Genomic DNA, 15,917 nt, shown 5'->3' on the forward strand with positions numbered 1-15,917 from the left:
GTGGGGATGGGGATGGATTTGGGATGAGGATGGGATGGGGATGGGATGGAGATGGGGATGGGGACGAGGATGGGATGCGGATGAGGATGGATTGGGGACGAGGAGGCAGGCATGCACTCCCGCTCCCGACCCCATGCTGTTCCCTGCCGGCTTTGCTCCGCAGCAGCCGGCACCCGCTGCGTGCCTCCCGCCGTGGTCACCTACTGTCAGGAAAAAACCCCAAATCTCGCTCTGCTGGAAGCCCCGGGGTGAGAAACGGGTGCTCCTCGCCGGCTGAGCCCGGATTAACGTCTCGGTCCCCGGGTCGCTTGGATACGGCCTCTGCGGAGACGGGGAGCCTCGCTCGGGCACTAATTGCTAAATAATCGCTGCAGGGCGTTTGCAGCCGCTGCCCGGAGCTGGCAGGCGTGCGGCTGCGCGTTGCGTGCCCCTTGCACGGTGCAAAGCCCTTCATCCTCCTCCTCCTCGCCTGGCTTTGCTCAATAACCGTCCTCGCCGGGCGCCGGAGCCGTGCCCGCTCCTGGCTGCTGCCCTGCACGTGTTCCCCACAGCAAATTAAACTCCCCGCCCGCGCCAGCCTCGAGGCGCGGCTGGTCCCGCTCGCAGGGGCTGGGGCGGCCGCGGCGTGGGGTTAATCCCCTTCCCGCGCTCCCGGCCCGGCCGGGATGCAGGAGCAGAGCTGGGAAACCAGGGATGCGCGTCAGCCTGCGCAGGGTGGGAGCCCAGCACCCAAACCCAGCGGCACCCCGGCACGTCCCCGGCACCCGCCTGGCGCCGGGGCCAGGGCGCTTCCCCAAGTGCCTGGATGAGGGTCTGCAGAAGGGGCACGCGAGGGTCTTCTCCTCCCCCAGGACCTATTGATGGCCCCCCCGTGAGCCCGTCAGCATGGCCGGGGGCGAGCCGAGCTTCCCAGCACCCCAAAACACGCCACCGGCGGGTGGGAGGGGGGTGGCTGCCAAGATCCAGCGTCACCGCAGCCCCCTGAGCCCGTTCCTCTCGCACACAAGCCGCTGACGGGATTAGTGGGGATTATCCTCTTGTTCCCCACTCCTCTTTCTGGAGGAGAATAAACATCACAAGGTGCGTCCAGCTTCGCTTTTACGCTGCGGACTTCGGCACCGTGACGCCGTCCCCGGGGCAGGGACGGGCTCCAGGGCTGGACCGTCCCCTCCCCAAAGCCGCCGGCGGTCCCGGAGCCGCGATGGGGAATCTGCAGGGATGATGTGACCTCGGCGGGCTTTAAGGCACCCTGTCCCCGTCCTTGTCCCCACGCTGCCAGCGTCCCCACGCAGCTCTCTGCCCAGGTGTGGGGGCAAGGGGTGTCTGTGCTCGCAGGGCTCCCCCCACCCAGTTTATGAAGCACCTGGCAGGGTCCGGGCTGGCCTGGGAAGCGCAGCTCTGCGGCTTGGTTTCACGGGACTATTTTAAGCTTTATTACGCCTGATCATGCCCACGGGGGGTTTGCCTGAGCCCCGGGCAGCACCGGCCCCTCTGCCTCCCCCAGCCCTGTGTCCCTCCATTCTTCTGGCCCCTTCCTCCACGGCTCCTCCACCCCCCCCAGGCTCTGCCCCCCCCCAGGCTCTGCTCCCCCCCCGGGGCTCTGTCCCCCCTCGGGTTCTGCTCCCCCCCCCCCGGGCTCTGACCCCTCCTGGGCTCTGCTCCCCCCACCCGGCTCTGCTCCCCCCCCCCAGGCTCTGCCCCCCTCCCCAGGCTCTGCCCCCCTCCCCAGGCTCTGTGCTCCCCCCCCCGGGCTCTGTCCCCGCCCCCGGGTTCTGCCCCCCACCCCCGGGCTCTGCTCCCCCGCCCCGGGCTCTGCTCCCCCAGTGCCGCACCCGCCTGTAGCTCGCAGCCGGCTCCTGGCATCCCCCAGCGGAGGGGGTGCAGGAAAAGGGGGCAAAACAAGCCACTGCGTGACAAATAATCATCATAATAATTCTTTTTTTTTCCTAAATTGGAGAGGAAAAAAATATATCGGCACAAACCCCATCAAAGGTCAGAGACTGGTTTTATTTGCTGTCAAAATAAAGATGTAAACTGGAGAAAAAAAGCAACGCAACAAAAAAAACCAAACCCCAAACCGAGGTCAGCTCGAACGAAGGCGGAAGAGATCCGTGCGCCGTGACCCGCGGGAAGAAACCAAAGGAATAGGAAAAAATGAAAATCAAAGAGGAGGAGGAGGAGGAGGAGGAGGAAGAGGAGGAGGAGGAGGAAGAGGAGGAGGAGGAGGAGGAAGGCTCCATCCCCTAGAGAGAATGGCTGAGGCTGAAGTGTAGAAAAACAAAGAGCTCGGGCGGGAGAGCGGAGGAGTCCGGCGCGGGGTCAGGGCTCGCCCGACGTCTTTATGACGTGGAAGAGCGTGACGTTGTAGATGACCTGGTGGCCGTTGTTCCAGGTGTAGAGCACCCTCTCCCGCGGGTTGTAGTCCAGCATGGATATGTGGGAATACTGGTTGTGGAAGGGGATATCCGTGTACTCGTAGCTGGAAGTGTTTGTGTAGTAGGCAAAGTAGATCTTGGCACCGGCCAGGTGGGAGTTGGTGACGTAGAGCGTGCCGCAGATCATGAAGGACTCCCCGGCGCTGCGTTTGGGGTAACCCGTGTCCCAGCTACGCAGGACCTCCAGCGTCTGGGGGTCCACCCGGCTCACCACGATGTTGCCGGCGTTTTGGTTGGTGGTGTAGACGGCCCACAGCCCGTTCTCGTCCACCATGAAGTCGATGTCGGAGAAACCACCCCAAGAGTACGGGAAGGTGTTGTTGTAGCCGGCGCCGGCGAGGCTGCGCTGCACCAGCACGCTGCGGGAGCGGAAGTGGTACTTCACCGCGATGTTGCTCTGGTATTTGTTGTAGTAGAGGGACCCGTTGAAGACCACGTGGCCGGTGCCGGCCCAGGGATGCGGCAGGAGATGCTGCACGAAGTTCTGCCCCGTCACGAAGTCGTTCAGGGTCCGAAACTCCAAGACGCGGCGGCCCTTGTAGTAACCGTCCATGTACCACACCTGCGGCGGGCTCAGGTTAGGGACGCCCGGCCGAAACGGGGCCCCCGCCCTCGTCAGGATGGGCTCCCGGGACGGACGGACGGACGCGACCCGTGTCCCTCCCAGCCCCCCCCCCAGCACGTGCAGCCATTGACGCTGCCGCCGCGCGCCGGGACGCGCCGTTTTCCCGGCTCCGACGCCTTTCCGGCGCTCTCCGCGGACCGAACGCTCGGCTCGTTCGAGACCGTCCCCGTCCCCCCGCCGCCGCGCCACTCACCCGGCTGTCGGCGCTGGGCGTCATCGTGTCGGTCATCCACGACCCGAAGCGCGAGCCCGACGCTCGGATGGTGATGGGGTTGCTGACGCCCGTCAGCTTCCCGCAGCCTGGCCGGGGCGGGGGGGGAAAGAGCCGGGGGTTAGGGGTGGGCGTCCGAGACCGCGGCGTCGCCCGGCCCCCCCCCCGGTGCCGCCAGCACCGCGCGCCGGGCGGGGAGGACCCCGGGGGACGGGGGACAGGCCGGCGGGGCGGGGGATGCTCGGGGGAAAGGCGCCGCGGGAGCCCACCCCGCAGCGCGGCGGTGGCGGGGGGGGACCGTACCCAGTTTTTGCACGCAGGCGTGCAGCCGCGCCTCCAGCAGCAGCACCCGCTGCTGCAGCTCCTCGTAGTCGTAGGCACCCATCTCCTCCTGGATGGCCAGCAGGCTCCCGGAGAGGTTCCTCACCTCCTCCTTCAGGTGCACGATCAGCCTCGTGTCCGACTTGTACTGGTCCAGGACGGGCACCAGCGGCAGCAGCTCCGTCATCTTGTCCTTCAGCTCCTGTTTCGGGGGCGCGAGGGGGGAAGGGAACACCCCACGCCCCCTTAATTACGCCCCCGCCTGGAGGCTGGCGGTGTTTGCCTCCCGCGCCTGCCGTCCGTCTGTCCGTCCCCCCGGGCGTTAGCGAGGAGCCTTCCGGCGCGGCGGCGCCGATCGCAGCGCGCGGTCTCGCCAACACGCCGGAGACGAGCCCCGTTCCCCGGCTCGGTGACTCGGAACGGTGACGGGGCTCTGCGCCGCCCGAGCGCCCGCTAACGACCCGCCGGGCAGGGTGCGGCGCCGCCGGCGGGGCGCGGGGCGGGCTGCGCGGCGCGGCCGGGCGCGGAGCGACGCTCTACGCGGGAGGGACGCGGGAAGGGCCGGCGGCGGCGCGGGGGGAAGGAGAGCGACCGGCAGAGCTATGGCTCCGGTTTAACCAGGCCCGGGGTTTAGAAATCTCGGCTCACCCGGGCAGGCAGGGGCCGCGCGGCCCCCGACAGCCGACACGGCAGCGGGGTGCGCGTCTGGGGCGGGGAGGGGGTGCCAGCGCGGCGCGACGGCTCCCACCCGTGCCGGAGGGCCGCTCGGCTCCGCCGTCACCGTGGGAGCCAGCCGCCGCGGCGGGGAAGCGGCGGGGGACGCGCGGCGGCCGGCCAGCCCCGGCCACAAGCCGCTCCGCCGCGTCTCCTTCGCCCAAGGACGCCGTGAATCCGCAGCCGGTGAATCCCATCCCGCCCCACGCCCCCCGGCCCCACTCGCCACCCCACGGCTCCGTGGGGTTCCCGGGAGCACGCCCGGCTCGCCGGCCCCTTTCCTCCCTCCTGGCTTGTCCGGGCGGGATCGCGTCGCGGTCGCGGGGCTCAGCCCCTCCCGCTGCCATTAAATGTCTCGATCGTTCGATCGGTCCCTGCCTGCGCGGCTGTCGGCGTCCAGCGTCCGCCCCAGCGTCCCCCGGCCCCTTTCGGCGCCAAGGACCAGCCCCTCGCCAGACGGAAACGCTCTTCGCTGCCGGCACGAAGCCTCCAGGCTCCCAAAATAACCCAGCGCCCCGACGCGGGGGCGGGTAACGGGATTTCGGAGGGGCGCGGAGCTGCCGCAGCCCGCGCAACGTGAGCTCGACCAGCGCACGGCGGCGGCGGCTGCCGCCCCTCCGGTGGAAATCGCGGGTTTGCCGGGGAAGAGACGCGTTTTGTTTGGTTAAAGGTGTCGACCGGCAGCCGGACGAGCCGGGAACCGGCCAACTCTGCCGTCCCGCGCTCGCCACGGCCGGGCACCGCGCCCACCCCGCACGCTCCGGTGCCGCGGGGACGCTCGGCCCCGGCACCGCCGCAGGGATGCTCGGCCGCCCGGGCCGCCGGCGGCGGGACCCTCCCCGGGGCTCCCACCCGCGGCGCGGCGCGGTCGGTCCCGCGGCGCGCGCGAGGCGGCGCGGGCCGCGCGCTCACCTGGAAGCTCTTGGCGTTGAGGGTCTTCTGGCTCTCAGCGGCCACCTTCAGCCGGGAGTCCAAGCCCCTCATCAGCGATTCGGTGTTGCGCACGTACTGCAGGTCGCGGTAGGTCCGGAGGTCCAGCACCTCCATGGACTGGGAGATGTTCTGCACCTGCGCGGGGGCGAGGCGGGCGCGAAAGCCCTCGGTCTAGCGAGCACAGCCCCCCGCTGCGGGAAACGTGGGTGCGGAGGCAGGGAGGGGATGAGGAGGGGAGAGCAGCCCCCAGGACCCGCCGGGGGTCACCGGGGGCGGGCGGGGACGCGGCCCCGGGAGACCCCGTCCCGGTGTCCCCGTCCCCCGGGAGCCGCCGGACGCGCTGCCCCCCGCTCCAGCGTTTACGTAAACGCTCGCGGGAAAAGGCGTTTGACGCGTCCCGCTTCCGCCGTGATTTGGGGGTTTTCAAACCGCCCGAGCGCGCTCCCTGGCTCGGCCCGTGAGCTTTCATTCTGTAATGTCATCTGCCGCAGCCGGCAAAGCGATTTCGTTTCCGTGCTTCCGAACGTGGCCACGTTCCTCAAGCGGTTATTTATTTATTTATTAGCGCCGGCCCCGCCGGCACTTACGGTGCCGCCGCCGCCTCGGGAGGGAGCTGCTTAAGAAGTGTTTTTGCGGCACACTGCAATAAAAGTTTAATCGGGTTTGTGGCGCGCCCGCCCGTGCGGACGTGTGAAAACCGGGGGGAAATTCGGCGAGCTCTGCTCGGGCACGCGGCTGCGCGCCGCGGCGAGGGGAAGGCCGACGGCTTCCAACGGCTTTGCTGCGGAGCCCGCGGGGAAGGGGCCGGGAGTGTGGAGCCCCCCGCGGGAACCACCTTCCTTGCGCGCCGGGAGAGCCCCCGGGCTCCCCTGAACGGCATTTGGCTGGATTTACCTCCCGGCCGAACTCAGCCCCGCGGCCACGCGGCAGCTCGGTCCCGGTCGCCGGGGCGTCGCCACGTCGCTGGTGGCGCCACGGATGCGCGTCGGCGGCGCGGGACGCCCCTCCGGCCAGCCTGACGGCCGGGCAGGAGGGTCCAGCGCTGCTGCCGGCGACGCGGGAGCGTCGAGGCTGCGCGCGCCGGCGAACAGCGGCTCTCGGCGCTACGCGGGGAGGGAGGGAGGGAGCCGCCGGTGTCCTCGCCGGGACACGGCCGCCACGCGTCCCAGGGGAAGGGACGAGCCCGGCGCACCCCACCGCGGAGCTCCACGCTGCTGGGCGCGTGAACCCTCCCACCCACAAATTAAGCGCTTCGTTAGCGGGCTCGGCCGGTAGCGCCGATGAGCGCCGGGCCGGCGACGCTCACCTTCTCCATCAGCTGGCGGAGCTGGTGGCTGCGCAGGTCGCGGGAGCAGCTGCCCTGGACGGGGATGACGGCCGTGCAGAGGCATTTGCCGTCGGGGGCTTGCGCCGAGGTGTAAACCTGCCAGCCCTCGTCGGGGCTCTGGAAGAGGGTCTGCGGGAGAGAGGAGGGCAGACGTCAGGGGCCCGAAGGGCGCCGGAGCCGCTCGCCCGCCCGCGCCAGGCTCTCCACGCATGCCCGGGCTTCCCCAGAGCCGCCGGGCCGGCAGCGCCTTGCCAAGGCGCCGGGGCGTCCTTCCCCCCGCCGTCACCCGGCCGGGGACAAGCCCGCGGGGGAGCGACGTCCCGGCGCCAGGACGAGCCCGCCAGACCCTTCCCAAACCGCCGCCGGAGCCGCGCGGTGCCGAGCGCATCCCACCGCGGCGCAGCCCCGCGGTCCTGCCCTGCCGCCGCCGCCTCCCCCGAGTCCCGCTCCCACCCCTTCGGGGCTGAGCCGCTTTGCGCTCTTCCCTCCTTCCAGGCTGTTATCCGGGTCATTTAGGGGTTTTTTCCCCTTTCCGAGACTCACGTCACCACAGCGATCTGCTCCACAAAAAACCCCCGAAGATTTCGGCTTCCCCGCGCTCCCGGGCCGGCCGCGAAAAAACAGCGGGATGAGAGGGAACGATGAGAAAACGCTCTTCACCGCCCGCCGGCCAGCGCCGTGTCCCTCCTCTTCCTCCCGCAGACCCAGCCCGCTGTTAGTTCCCACTAACGGGGTCGGCAAGGCAGGAATCTCCTCTGCCGCGGCCGTCTCGGCCCTGGAGGGGAGCGTGAATTCCTGCCCGGTGAACTCAGGTCCCCTTGCCGGCAGCGGGGACGCGCCGGCGCATCCCCCTGCCCGGGCGGGTGCCCAGGCACCCCCAGCTGGCCGAGCCTCCCGCCGGCCCCGCCGCCCTTGGGAAGCCCATTTTTGCGTCCAGCCGCGGCTTTTCCGAGCGGCCCCAGACTCGGGGTTTTCTGCGTTTGGTCTCCCAACGCAGCCGAGGGGGGGGTGACCCCTGCAGCCTCCTGCTGCCCCCCCATTTTTGGCTGGGTCCCACCGTGCTCGCCCCGAACACCGAGCGGAGAAACATCCACGCCCGCCCCCCCCCCCCCTTCCTCCCCTTCGCCCGATTTATTCGTGCCGTAAGCCGGCGTTTTTGCGCCGGGCCATTTAGCATTTCATGGGTAATTCATAATTATTAATTATGAAAATCGAGAGCAAGCTCATTGCTCTCCGAGCGCCGCCTGCACCAAGCCGGGCGGAGATAAATGGCCCGTTCCCTGTAACAAGCCGGGGACGATACTTTACTTTACACGCAGCGGTTTTAACTTCGTGTTTCACATCGGAAGCGATTTATTGGCCACGGCGGTGGCTAAACACCGTTCTCCAACCTCCGGCGCGACGAGAATAAATTAACTGTCGGCGGCGTAAAACTCGCCCTTAACCGAGTAAATGGGTGAGTTATCGCAGGGGGAGGTAAATAGGGGATTTATTCAGCCCAGCTCCAACGCGGCCGAGCTGGTGGAGCTCCCGGCAGCCCCGGCTGGTGACGAGCCGCATCGGGGGCTGACCAGCCCTTAGGAAGGTGCCGGCGGACGGCACCGTGCCGGCTGCTGGCGGCTACGGCAGGTGGATCAACGCGATGGGCAATTACCGGCTACGCGCATCGGGAAAGGCTTAAGGCGCGGTGCTGTGCGCGGCTACCCGTGGAAACCGGGGTCCCCGTGGCAGAGGGGGTCCCCCCGGCCGCCCCCCGGGCGCGGCACGGGGCCGGCACCCGCGGCACAGGCGCCCACAGCCGGCCCAGGTGCCGCCTGACCTCCCGCCCCCGGGATCCTGGGAGCATCCCGTGCGCCGAAAGCTTCATTTCTTCCCCCAAAAATGCTACTGAAATGAAAGAGCCCGAAGCGAAGCCGGGAGCAAGCCGGGCAGAGCATCCGCAGTCACCGAGGAACCATTTCGCTGCACCCGGGGCCCTCCTGGCCGCGGCCGCGCGGCAGGCAGATATAAATACTTCATAGAGGACTAATGCATAATTAATGCCAGGCAGCTGCCTGGGGCAGGCAGGGGCTGGCAGAGCTCCTCCGCCCGCCCGATCCGGCTTCACGCGGCGCAGCAGCCCCGCGGTGCACCCCGAGCGGCCCCGGCACGCGGGCGAGCGTCTGTGGGCGAGAGCCGGATCCCGGGAAGATGCTCTCCCGCTGCAGCTCCGTGGCCGCCTCCAGCCCCCACGCTGCAGACACCCCCCCAGGGACGGAGGCGGAGGGCAGCCCTGCCCGCGCCTGCCCGCTGCGGCGCGGGGGCCCGGCGGCGACGGCCGCCGCCGGTGTTATTAGGTTAAACGCAGCCTGTACAATCTGTTGCCGGGTTATTAATTAGAGCTCCCCGGGAAAAGCTGCCGGCTTGCAGCTCGGGAGAGGAGAAATTGCTGACGCCCTCGGCCGCGGTGCGGCCAGCTGCGGGGGAGCCGCAGCCCGGCGGTGGTGGGGGGCTTGTCAGAGCACCCCAGCCCCTGCACGGGGGACACGGGGGGTCCCCAGGCACCCGCGAATCCCTGCTCAGCCCCCAGCCTTGGCAAAGCGGTCGCGGCGCGGAGGTCCGACCAAGCGCCCCGCGAAGCCGGGAGACCCCGAGTCAGCAGGGGCGGGAAAGGCGAGAGCCCCTGGCTCCGGGGCAAAGCGACGGAGCCGCTGCAGAGGATGCTCCGGCCTCTCCCTGTCGCTGGCTGGAGCACGGCGGCTGCTCCTCCACGGCATGGCACGAACCGTTGCCTGCTGCGGTGCGCGGCGCCGGTGTCCCCAAGAGCCAGCGTCCCCCGGGGCCGAGCTGATGGGCGCACAAAGGTGACGGGGGTGAACCCAGCTCTGAGCCCCAGAGCCAGAAAGGAACCACTGTTTTCTAGAAAGGGGCTTCAAGAGTCCCCCACAACGGCTAAGGGCCGTGCCGGGCGTCCCTGGAGCCGGAGCACCGGCTTTTGGGTAAGCCCAGCTCATTTCAGCATCCAGGGGAAAAGCTAAACCCAGCTAAAAAGCCAAATCTCCTGCCTTGCTAAACGTAGGCGGGAGATCAGCTCCGCCGCCGGCGTGCCAGCCACCCCGCCGCGCCGGTGGCCCCTCGCGCCCCACGATCCGGCACGCCGCCCCGGCGGCTCCCGTGGGCGCGCGCGCCAGCCGCATCAGCAGCGCTCCTTCCCTGTGATTAATGATTTTACAACGAAGACCGAAGAGCGACTAATGATTAGCCAATTATCGCAGAGCAGCGCCTGCTTTACCCCGAGCGCTGCTAATTGCCCTGCAACACGATCGCCTGTTTGGCGGTGCCCGGCGAGACCCCACCGCCACGCGCAGGGCTGCGGCGGCGAAGGCCACCCTGCTCATCCTCCACAGAAACCCAGGTGGGCATGGTACCCCAAAAAGGATCCCTAGGGATCCCAGGGATCCCTGTGGAATGGGTCAAGGGCTGCAGGGAAAGCAGCTCGGACTGGCATCAGCCCAGAGCAGAGACAAGGTGGGGGGAGCAGCCCGGTGAGCCCCCAACGGCTCCGCCGGCAGCTCTGGGGGGCTGGGGGGCACGCGAAGCCAGCGGCAGGCTCCAGATGGGCTGTGCCAGCTTCTCCCTCCAACACCCCCAAGCCGGATCCCCCCCTGCCCCGTAACCGAGCTCGACGCTGGCGATAGCACAAAGCGCCCGCGTTGGCAGGATCCCCCACCACGGCCCCCCCCCCCAGACGGGGTGCCCAGTCCCGCACGGAAAGACTCCGGCTACCGGAGGGGTTTTCTCACGACGAAGGACGTGGCCCCCCATCGTGGCCCACCCTCCGCCATCACCGGCTGTGGCTGGGTGCCAGCCAGGCCCCATGGCACCGACCGCGCTGCCCAGCCCTCCGCAGGGGCTCGCTCGTGCCTGCAGCATCACCCAAAGCCCAGCCCAGCCCAGCCCTGTTGCTGCCATTGCAGCCCCCCAAGCCCCCCCAAGCATCCCCCCCAGCTCCCACCTTGTCACGCCGCACACCCAGCCCCGCTCTCACAGGGTTTTGGGGTGACACCCAGGGAAAATATGGGGTGACCCCACCCGGGGGGGACACAAACGCCCAGCCTGGGGGCAGCCACCAGCTCCCCAGGGTCCTGCGAACCTGGGGGCTCATCCCCCTCCCCTGGCCAAGAGCCCCCTTGGTTGGGGGGAGCAGCAGGGCCCTGCGGGGGTCCAGCCCCCAGGAACTGCCCAGCTCGGGTCTACCAGGGGAAAGAAGGGGGTCAGGAGCCCCCCAACCCCCCTGCAGGGGTGTCCTCCATTGGATGACACCAGCCCCAGGGTCCCCGCTGAGCCCAGCCCCTGCCGGGGGTCCCCGGTGCACCCCCACACCACCTGGGGGGTGGGCAGGGAGGGGGGATCCCCATGCCCCAGGGGGGTCCCATGTGCCCTGCCCGGGGAGGGGGTCCCCATGCGCGGGGAATCCCCGGGGGGTGGTCGTGTCCGGGGAGGGGGGGTCCCCGGTGCACCTTGCCCGGGAGGAAGGAAGGATGGGGGGGTGCCCAGGGGAAGGCGGAGGGGGGTCCCCATGCCCGGGAGCGGGGGAGGGGGTGGGTCCCGGTGCGCCGCATCCCGGGTGCCGGTGCCGATGGCGCAGCTCGGCGCCGCAACCCGGTCCACCCCCCCCCTCCGCCCCTCGCCCCAACCCCTCTCCCGGCGTCCCCGCAGCCTCCCCCCGGCGCTTCCCCTCCCCAGTACCGGGGCGACTCACGATCTTCTCGGAGGTGCCGGCCCGCGACACGGCGGTGCCGTTGAGCCCCACCAGCGAGGGCAACGTCTGGGACATCCAGTTGGTGACCATGGCCATGGTGCTCAGCACGGCCCCGATCTTCAGCAACGGCACCGTCATGTCGCCGTCGTCGCCGCCGCATACCCATCACACACCCCCCCGCGCCCCCCCACCACCCCCTTCCCGGCGCCGGTGCCCACCGGGGCGAACGGCGCACCGGCCGGCGCCGCCCCCGCCGCTTGCGGAGCCCCCAGCAGCCGCGCTCGCCCTTATAACGGGGCCGCGGCCGCTCCGGAGTGACGTCGGCGTCGCTGGCCCCGGGCCAGCCCGGTAACGGCCCCGGTTTAGGGCGGTCCCCGGATCGGGGTGGTCCCGATTCGGGGCGATCCTGCCCGGCGCGGCTCGGTACAGCCCCGTTCCGGGGGTGGTTTCGTTTTGGGGTTGATCCTGCCCGGTCCCCGGTTCGGGGTGGTCCCACCCGGCACGGCACAGCACCGTCCAGCCCAGCACCCTTTGAAGCAGCCCGGCACGGCCTGGGCTGGGGGAGCAGGACCCCCAGAGACCCCCGGTTTGGGGAGCAGGACCCTAGAGACCCGCGGTTTGGGGGAGCAGGACCGCGGAGACCCCCGCTCTCCCTTAGCCTGGTACCAGTATGGGGGACCTCCGCACCCCCAGCCTGCTTTGGAGGCTGCAGCCACCCCCGAGCACCCACCACCCCCGGCCCGGCCCCCCCAGTCCCCACTGAGGTGTCCCTCCCCCCCCCCAGCCACCCCAAATCCTCATCTTCGTCCCCGCTACAGCCCCACGGCTGCGGGGACCGGGGAGGGTGCGACTCCCCCCTACGACCCCTCCCCACCTCCCCCAGCGCACCCCATCCCCACGGCAACGAGCTCCCTGGGGGTCCCCCCGGACACCCCAAACCCTCTCAACAGCTGCGGCGGTGGGTGCCCACCCTGAGCCGTCCCCACGGGACCCGACCCACTGGGTGCAGCGAGACCCCCGAGGCTTTAAACATCCTCACCCTCTTTTTGCCTCCATCTCCCGTGCCACGGTCACAGAGTGCCACCGCGTGGGGACAGACACGCACAACACAGGCTCCCACGCGGGGAGAAAGCCCACACCCACCTTCTCCCTCCCCACGCTGCCCCCACGCCGCGGGTTTCGGGGTGCTCCGGGGCTCTGCGCCTCAGACAACGGCTCGGCCACCGCCGTGGAGGGGACAGGGCAGCACTCACAGGGACAACTGTCCCCGTGGCCCCAGGGAACAAGGCCCTGGGAGGTGGGGACGGCCAGCAGCCCCCAGCGGGGCCTGAGACCCCTCCTCAAGTGCCCAGGGATCCCCAAAAGTGGGGATCTGGCTCCACGGGGGAACCATGCCGGGTGCAGCCACCGCCCGAGACATGGGTGTCCCCACGCTCTGGCCCCCGGCGGTGCAGCTGCCACGTGAAGGACCCATTTTGGGGGGAGGGGGAGTCGACCCCCACAGCCACGGGGCAGGGCTTCCAAATCCACCCCAGTCTCTCGCCCGCTGCGAGCCCTGCGTGCCACAGGGACACCCACAGGGACACCCACAGGGACACCCACGGGGACACCCCCGGCAGGCGGCTTCCTCCGAGGGGCTTTGCAGAGCCAGGACAGCGTGGGAGGATGGGGGAGACCCCTCTTGAGACCCCCAAGCCCCTCCCCACCTCTTCGGCGCTCCACTGCAGCGTTCCTTTCCAGCCCAGCCCAGGACTCTGCCTGCAGGTAGCTCATTAACTCTGTCTCGTTCGGTGGGGAACGAGGTGCAGACGCAGTGGGGCCTCCGTGGGCCCACGCTGCCACCCCCAAACCCACTGGGGCAGTGGGAGCAGAGACATTTAGGGGGGAAAGGGGGAGACCCGCATGCGGCTGCCAACACCAAGGCCCCCCCGGCGCTCCCCGCGCCCCAGCCGTCCCCGGCCGGGTCCCCACATCCCATCCCTGCCCCATCACCCCCCCGCGTGGGTAGCACCCACAAGAGGAGGCTGGTTTGGGGTCCCGCACCAGCCCCATCACCCGCAGCTTGGGGACAGGAGCAGGGGGGTGGCAGGGCCACACTCTGGGCAGGCTGGGGATGTAATTCCTGCCCGGAATTCCCAGTTCAACGCCAGCATCGCCCCGGCACCCCACGAAAAGCACCCCCGGGAAGCGGCTGTGGGGAAGATGCGGCCGTGGGGAAGACTCGGCCAGGCCGGCGCAGCCCCCCACCCGCAGCCCCAGCTCATGCATATTCAACAGGCTGCACAACCGCCGCTGAACATTCAGCAGGGCCAGCTGCTAATAACGAACCGCTTAATTGCAAATAAAATAAATCCGGTCACTGGCCCACAGGCCCCGAGCGGCGCCGAATCCGGGGCGTGGGGGTGTGGGGAGGGGTCAGGGCCACCACGGGAGCCCCCAAACCGGCCCTGTCCCCACGGCGGGTTGCGGGTTGACCTCCTGGGGGTCGGGGAGGTTTGGAGGATGGTGGCAGCTTTGGGGTACGGGGGCGGGACACACACAGGGACACGTGGCCACGTCCTCGTGGTGTGGCCCCTCGGGTCCTTCCCGCCTCGCCACCTCCACTCCGGCACAGGGACGCCGCCGGCACGCGGGCGCTTGGGCCCATTGCCGTCCCCAGTGGCGCTGGGCTGTGGGAGGTGGGTGGCAAAGCTGCGCTGACCCCGGCCCCGCTGGGACGCGGAGCACAGCCCCGCGACAGCCGCCTCGGTGGGCGCCCGCGCAGCTGCCACCGCGGTGCCGGGGACACAACTGGAGCACAGCTGGCTCCGAGGAGGTGGATCGCTCCTGGCGCTGCTGCGGTGGCTGCTCACGGGGGACCCGAGTCACCCGTCTGTCCCCCCACCCACCCACGGGCAGCTCACCCCAGCACAGAGCCAGCGCTCCCCTCACACCCTCTTGGGGTGCACCCATGGGTGCCTGCTCCCCCCAGGCTGGCTTGAACCCACTCACAGCCCCACGCTGGGGACAAGCTGGGACCCCACGTCCACGCCAGCGCCATGGGGCCAGCCCAGGACGTGCGCCGCGGCACCGGTGAGGCGGGACGGACCCAGGCTGGTGCCTTCCCTCGTCCTCGGCGGCCACGTGTGAAGGCGTTCCCGCGCCGGCCCCGCCAAAACCATCCGTCACCCGCATGTCCCCACTGCCGCGCTGGCACAGGATGGGTGCCCCAGTGCTGGGGGCGCAGTTTGGGCGCCCCAGCGTTCGGGGTTCAGCCCAGGTGCCCCCCAGGGGTGCCTGGGGAGGGGCCATGACACCGTCCCTGTACCCAAGTGGCCATGGGCCACCCTGGATCCCCAAGACCGGGAGGGTGGTGGGACACTGGGGCAAAGCCCAGCACCCACCTTGGCCTTGGGAAGGACCCCCCAGCGCCCGAGTGCCACCCACAAACACCCAGACCCTCCCCCCCCCCAGTGCATCCCTCCGTGGGGTACCGCGGGGTCCCCTGGTGTCCCCCACCAGGGCAGGTTCCGGCCCCCCCTCCCCGGCCCCGGGGCCGAACGGGCATCCCCGGGAGAAGCTGGGGACCCCCCCCGCCCCGAACCGGCCCCCCCCCCGCTCCGCGGCGCCCCCGCCTGCCCTCACCTGCATCGCGGGGGAACCGGCAGAGAGGAGGAGGAGGAGGAGGCCGGGGAAGAAGCGCATCCTTGCAGGCATCAGCCCCGCCGGGTCCACCCTCCCGCTGCCGGTACCGGAGCCTCACCGTGCCGGGTCGTTCCGCACCGTTACCAGAGCCGGTACCGGGAGCCGCCGCCGCTCAACGCCGCCGCAAGCCGCATCCCCCGGCCGGGCCCCGCCGCCGCCGCCGCCGCCTTTGTCCGCGCCGCGCCCCCGCCCCGGCCGGGCCCCGCCGCGCTACCGGGCGGCACCGGCCCGGTTGCGGGGAGGGGGGGGCGGCGCGCCCGGTACGCAGGGGGCTGGAGGCGCCGGGTGTGGGACCGGGCCGGCCTGGGCAGAACCGAACCGGGATGGACCGAGCCGAACCGGGAGGGAGGTGACCGAGCATCCCCCGCCCGCGCCGGGGTACCCCCACCCCTCTCCTGCCCCGGTGGTCCCTGGGGACGGAGGTTTGGGGGGAGGCTGGGGGGGGCAGCCCCGGGTCCCCTCTCGGGGGTCCCTGGGGATGGAGGATTGGGAGGCAGCCCCGGATCCTCTCGGGGGTCCATGGGGATGGAGGACTTGGGGGGCAGCCGAGTGCCCCCGGTGCTCCATTCCGGGGTCCCAACCTGCCCTCGCAGCCCCCCGCACAGGGGGACAACGCTTTCCTGGTGTCCCCCCCCCGCCTGTCTCCCCCGTGGGGACACAGCCGTGGGCCCCCGGGGTGGGGGCAGCTCTCTGGGACTCGGGGGGAGCAGGAGGGGCCGGCGGCGGGCACGTGCCCAAGCCAAATGCCCGTGCACGACGGCCTCGCACGCCCTCGTGCGAGTGGGTACACGAGGCCGGCAGCCCCGGTTTGGGGTGCGCAGCCCCCCCCGCTGCCCGTTTCCATGGAAATCGGCAAGGATTCGGGGGGGAGACGGCTTCGATACAGTCGGTTTATCGTACAGTAACTGCAACGGCGCTGGGACCGG

At 70.2% G+C, this 15,917-nt stretch overlaps 1 protein-coding gene across 1 annotated transcript; it reads right to left on the bottom strand.

Moving 5' to 3' along the window:
• Window positions 1–1,721: 1,721 nt before the first annotated feature.
• On the bottom strand, window positions 1,722–11,445 carry OLFM2 (olfactomedin 2; the record flags this gene model as incomplete). Its single annotated transcript, XM_082012196.1, has 6 exons — window positions 1,722–2,997; window positions 3,254–3,360; window positions 3,575–3,794; window positions 5,219–5,374; window positions 6,546–6,695; window positions 11,308–11,445. The coding sequence occupies 6 exons, from the start codon at window positions 11,443–11,445 to the stop codon at window positions 2,320–2,322; spliced, it is 1,449 nt and encodes a 482-aa protein (XP_081868322.1). The 3' UTR covers window positions 1,722–2,319.
• Window positions 11,446–15,917: the final 4,472 nt, after the last annotated feature.

Source organism: Phaethon aethereus, assembly GCF_964289735.1.
Source record: "Phaethon aethereus genome assembly, chromosome: 32".
Classification (NCBI taxonomy): domain Eukaryota; kingdom Metazoa; phylum Chordata; class Aves; order Phaethontiformes; family Phaethontidae; genus Phaethon; species Phaethon aethereus.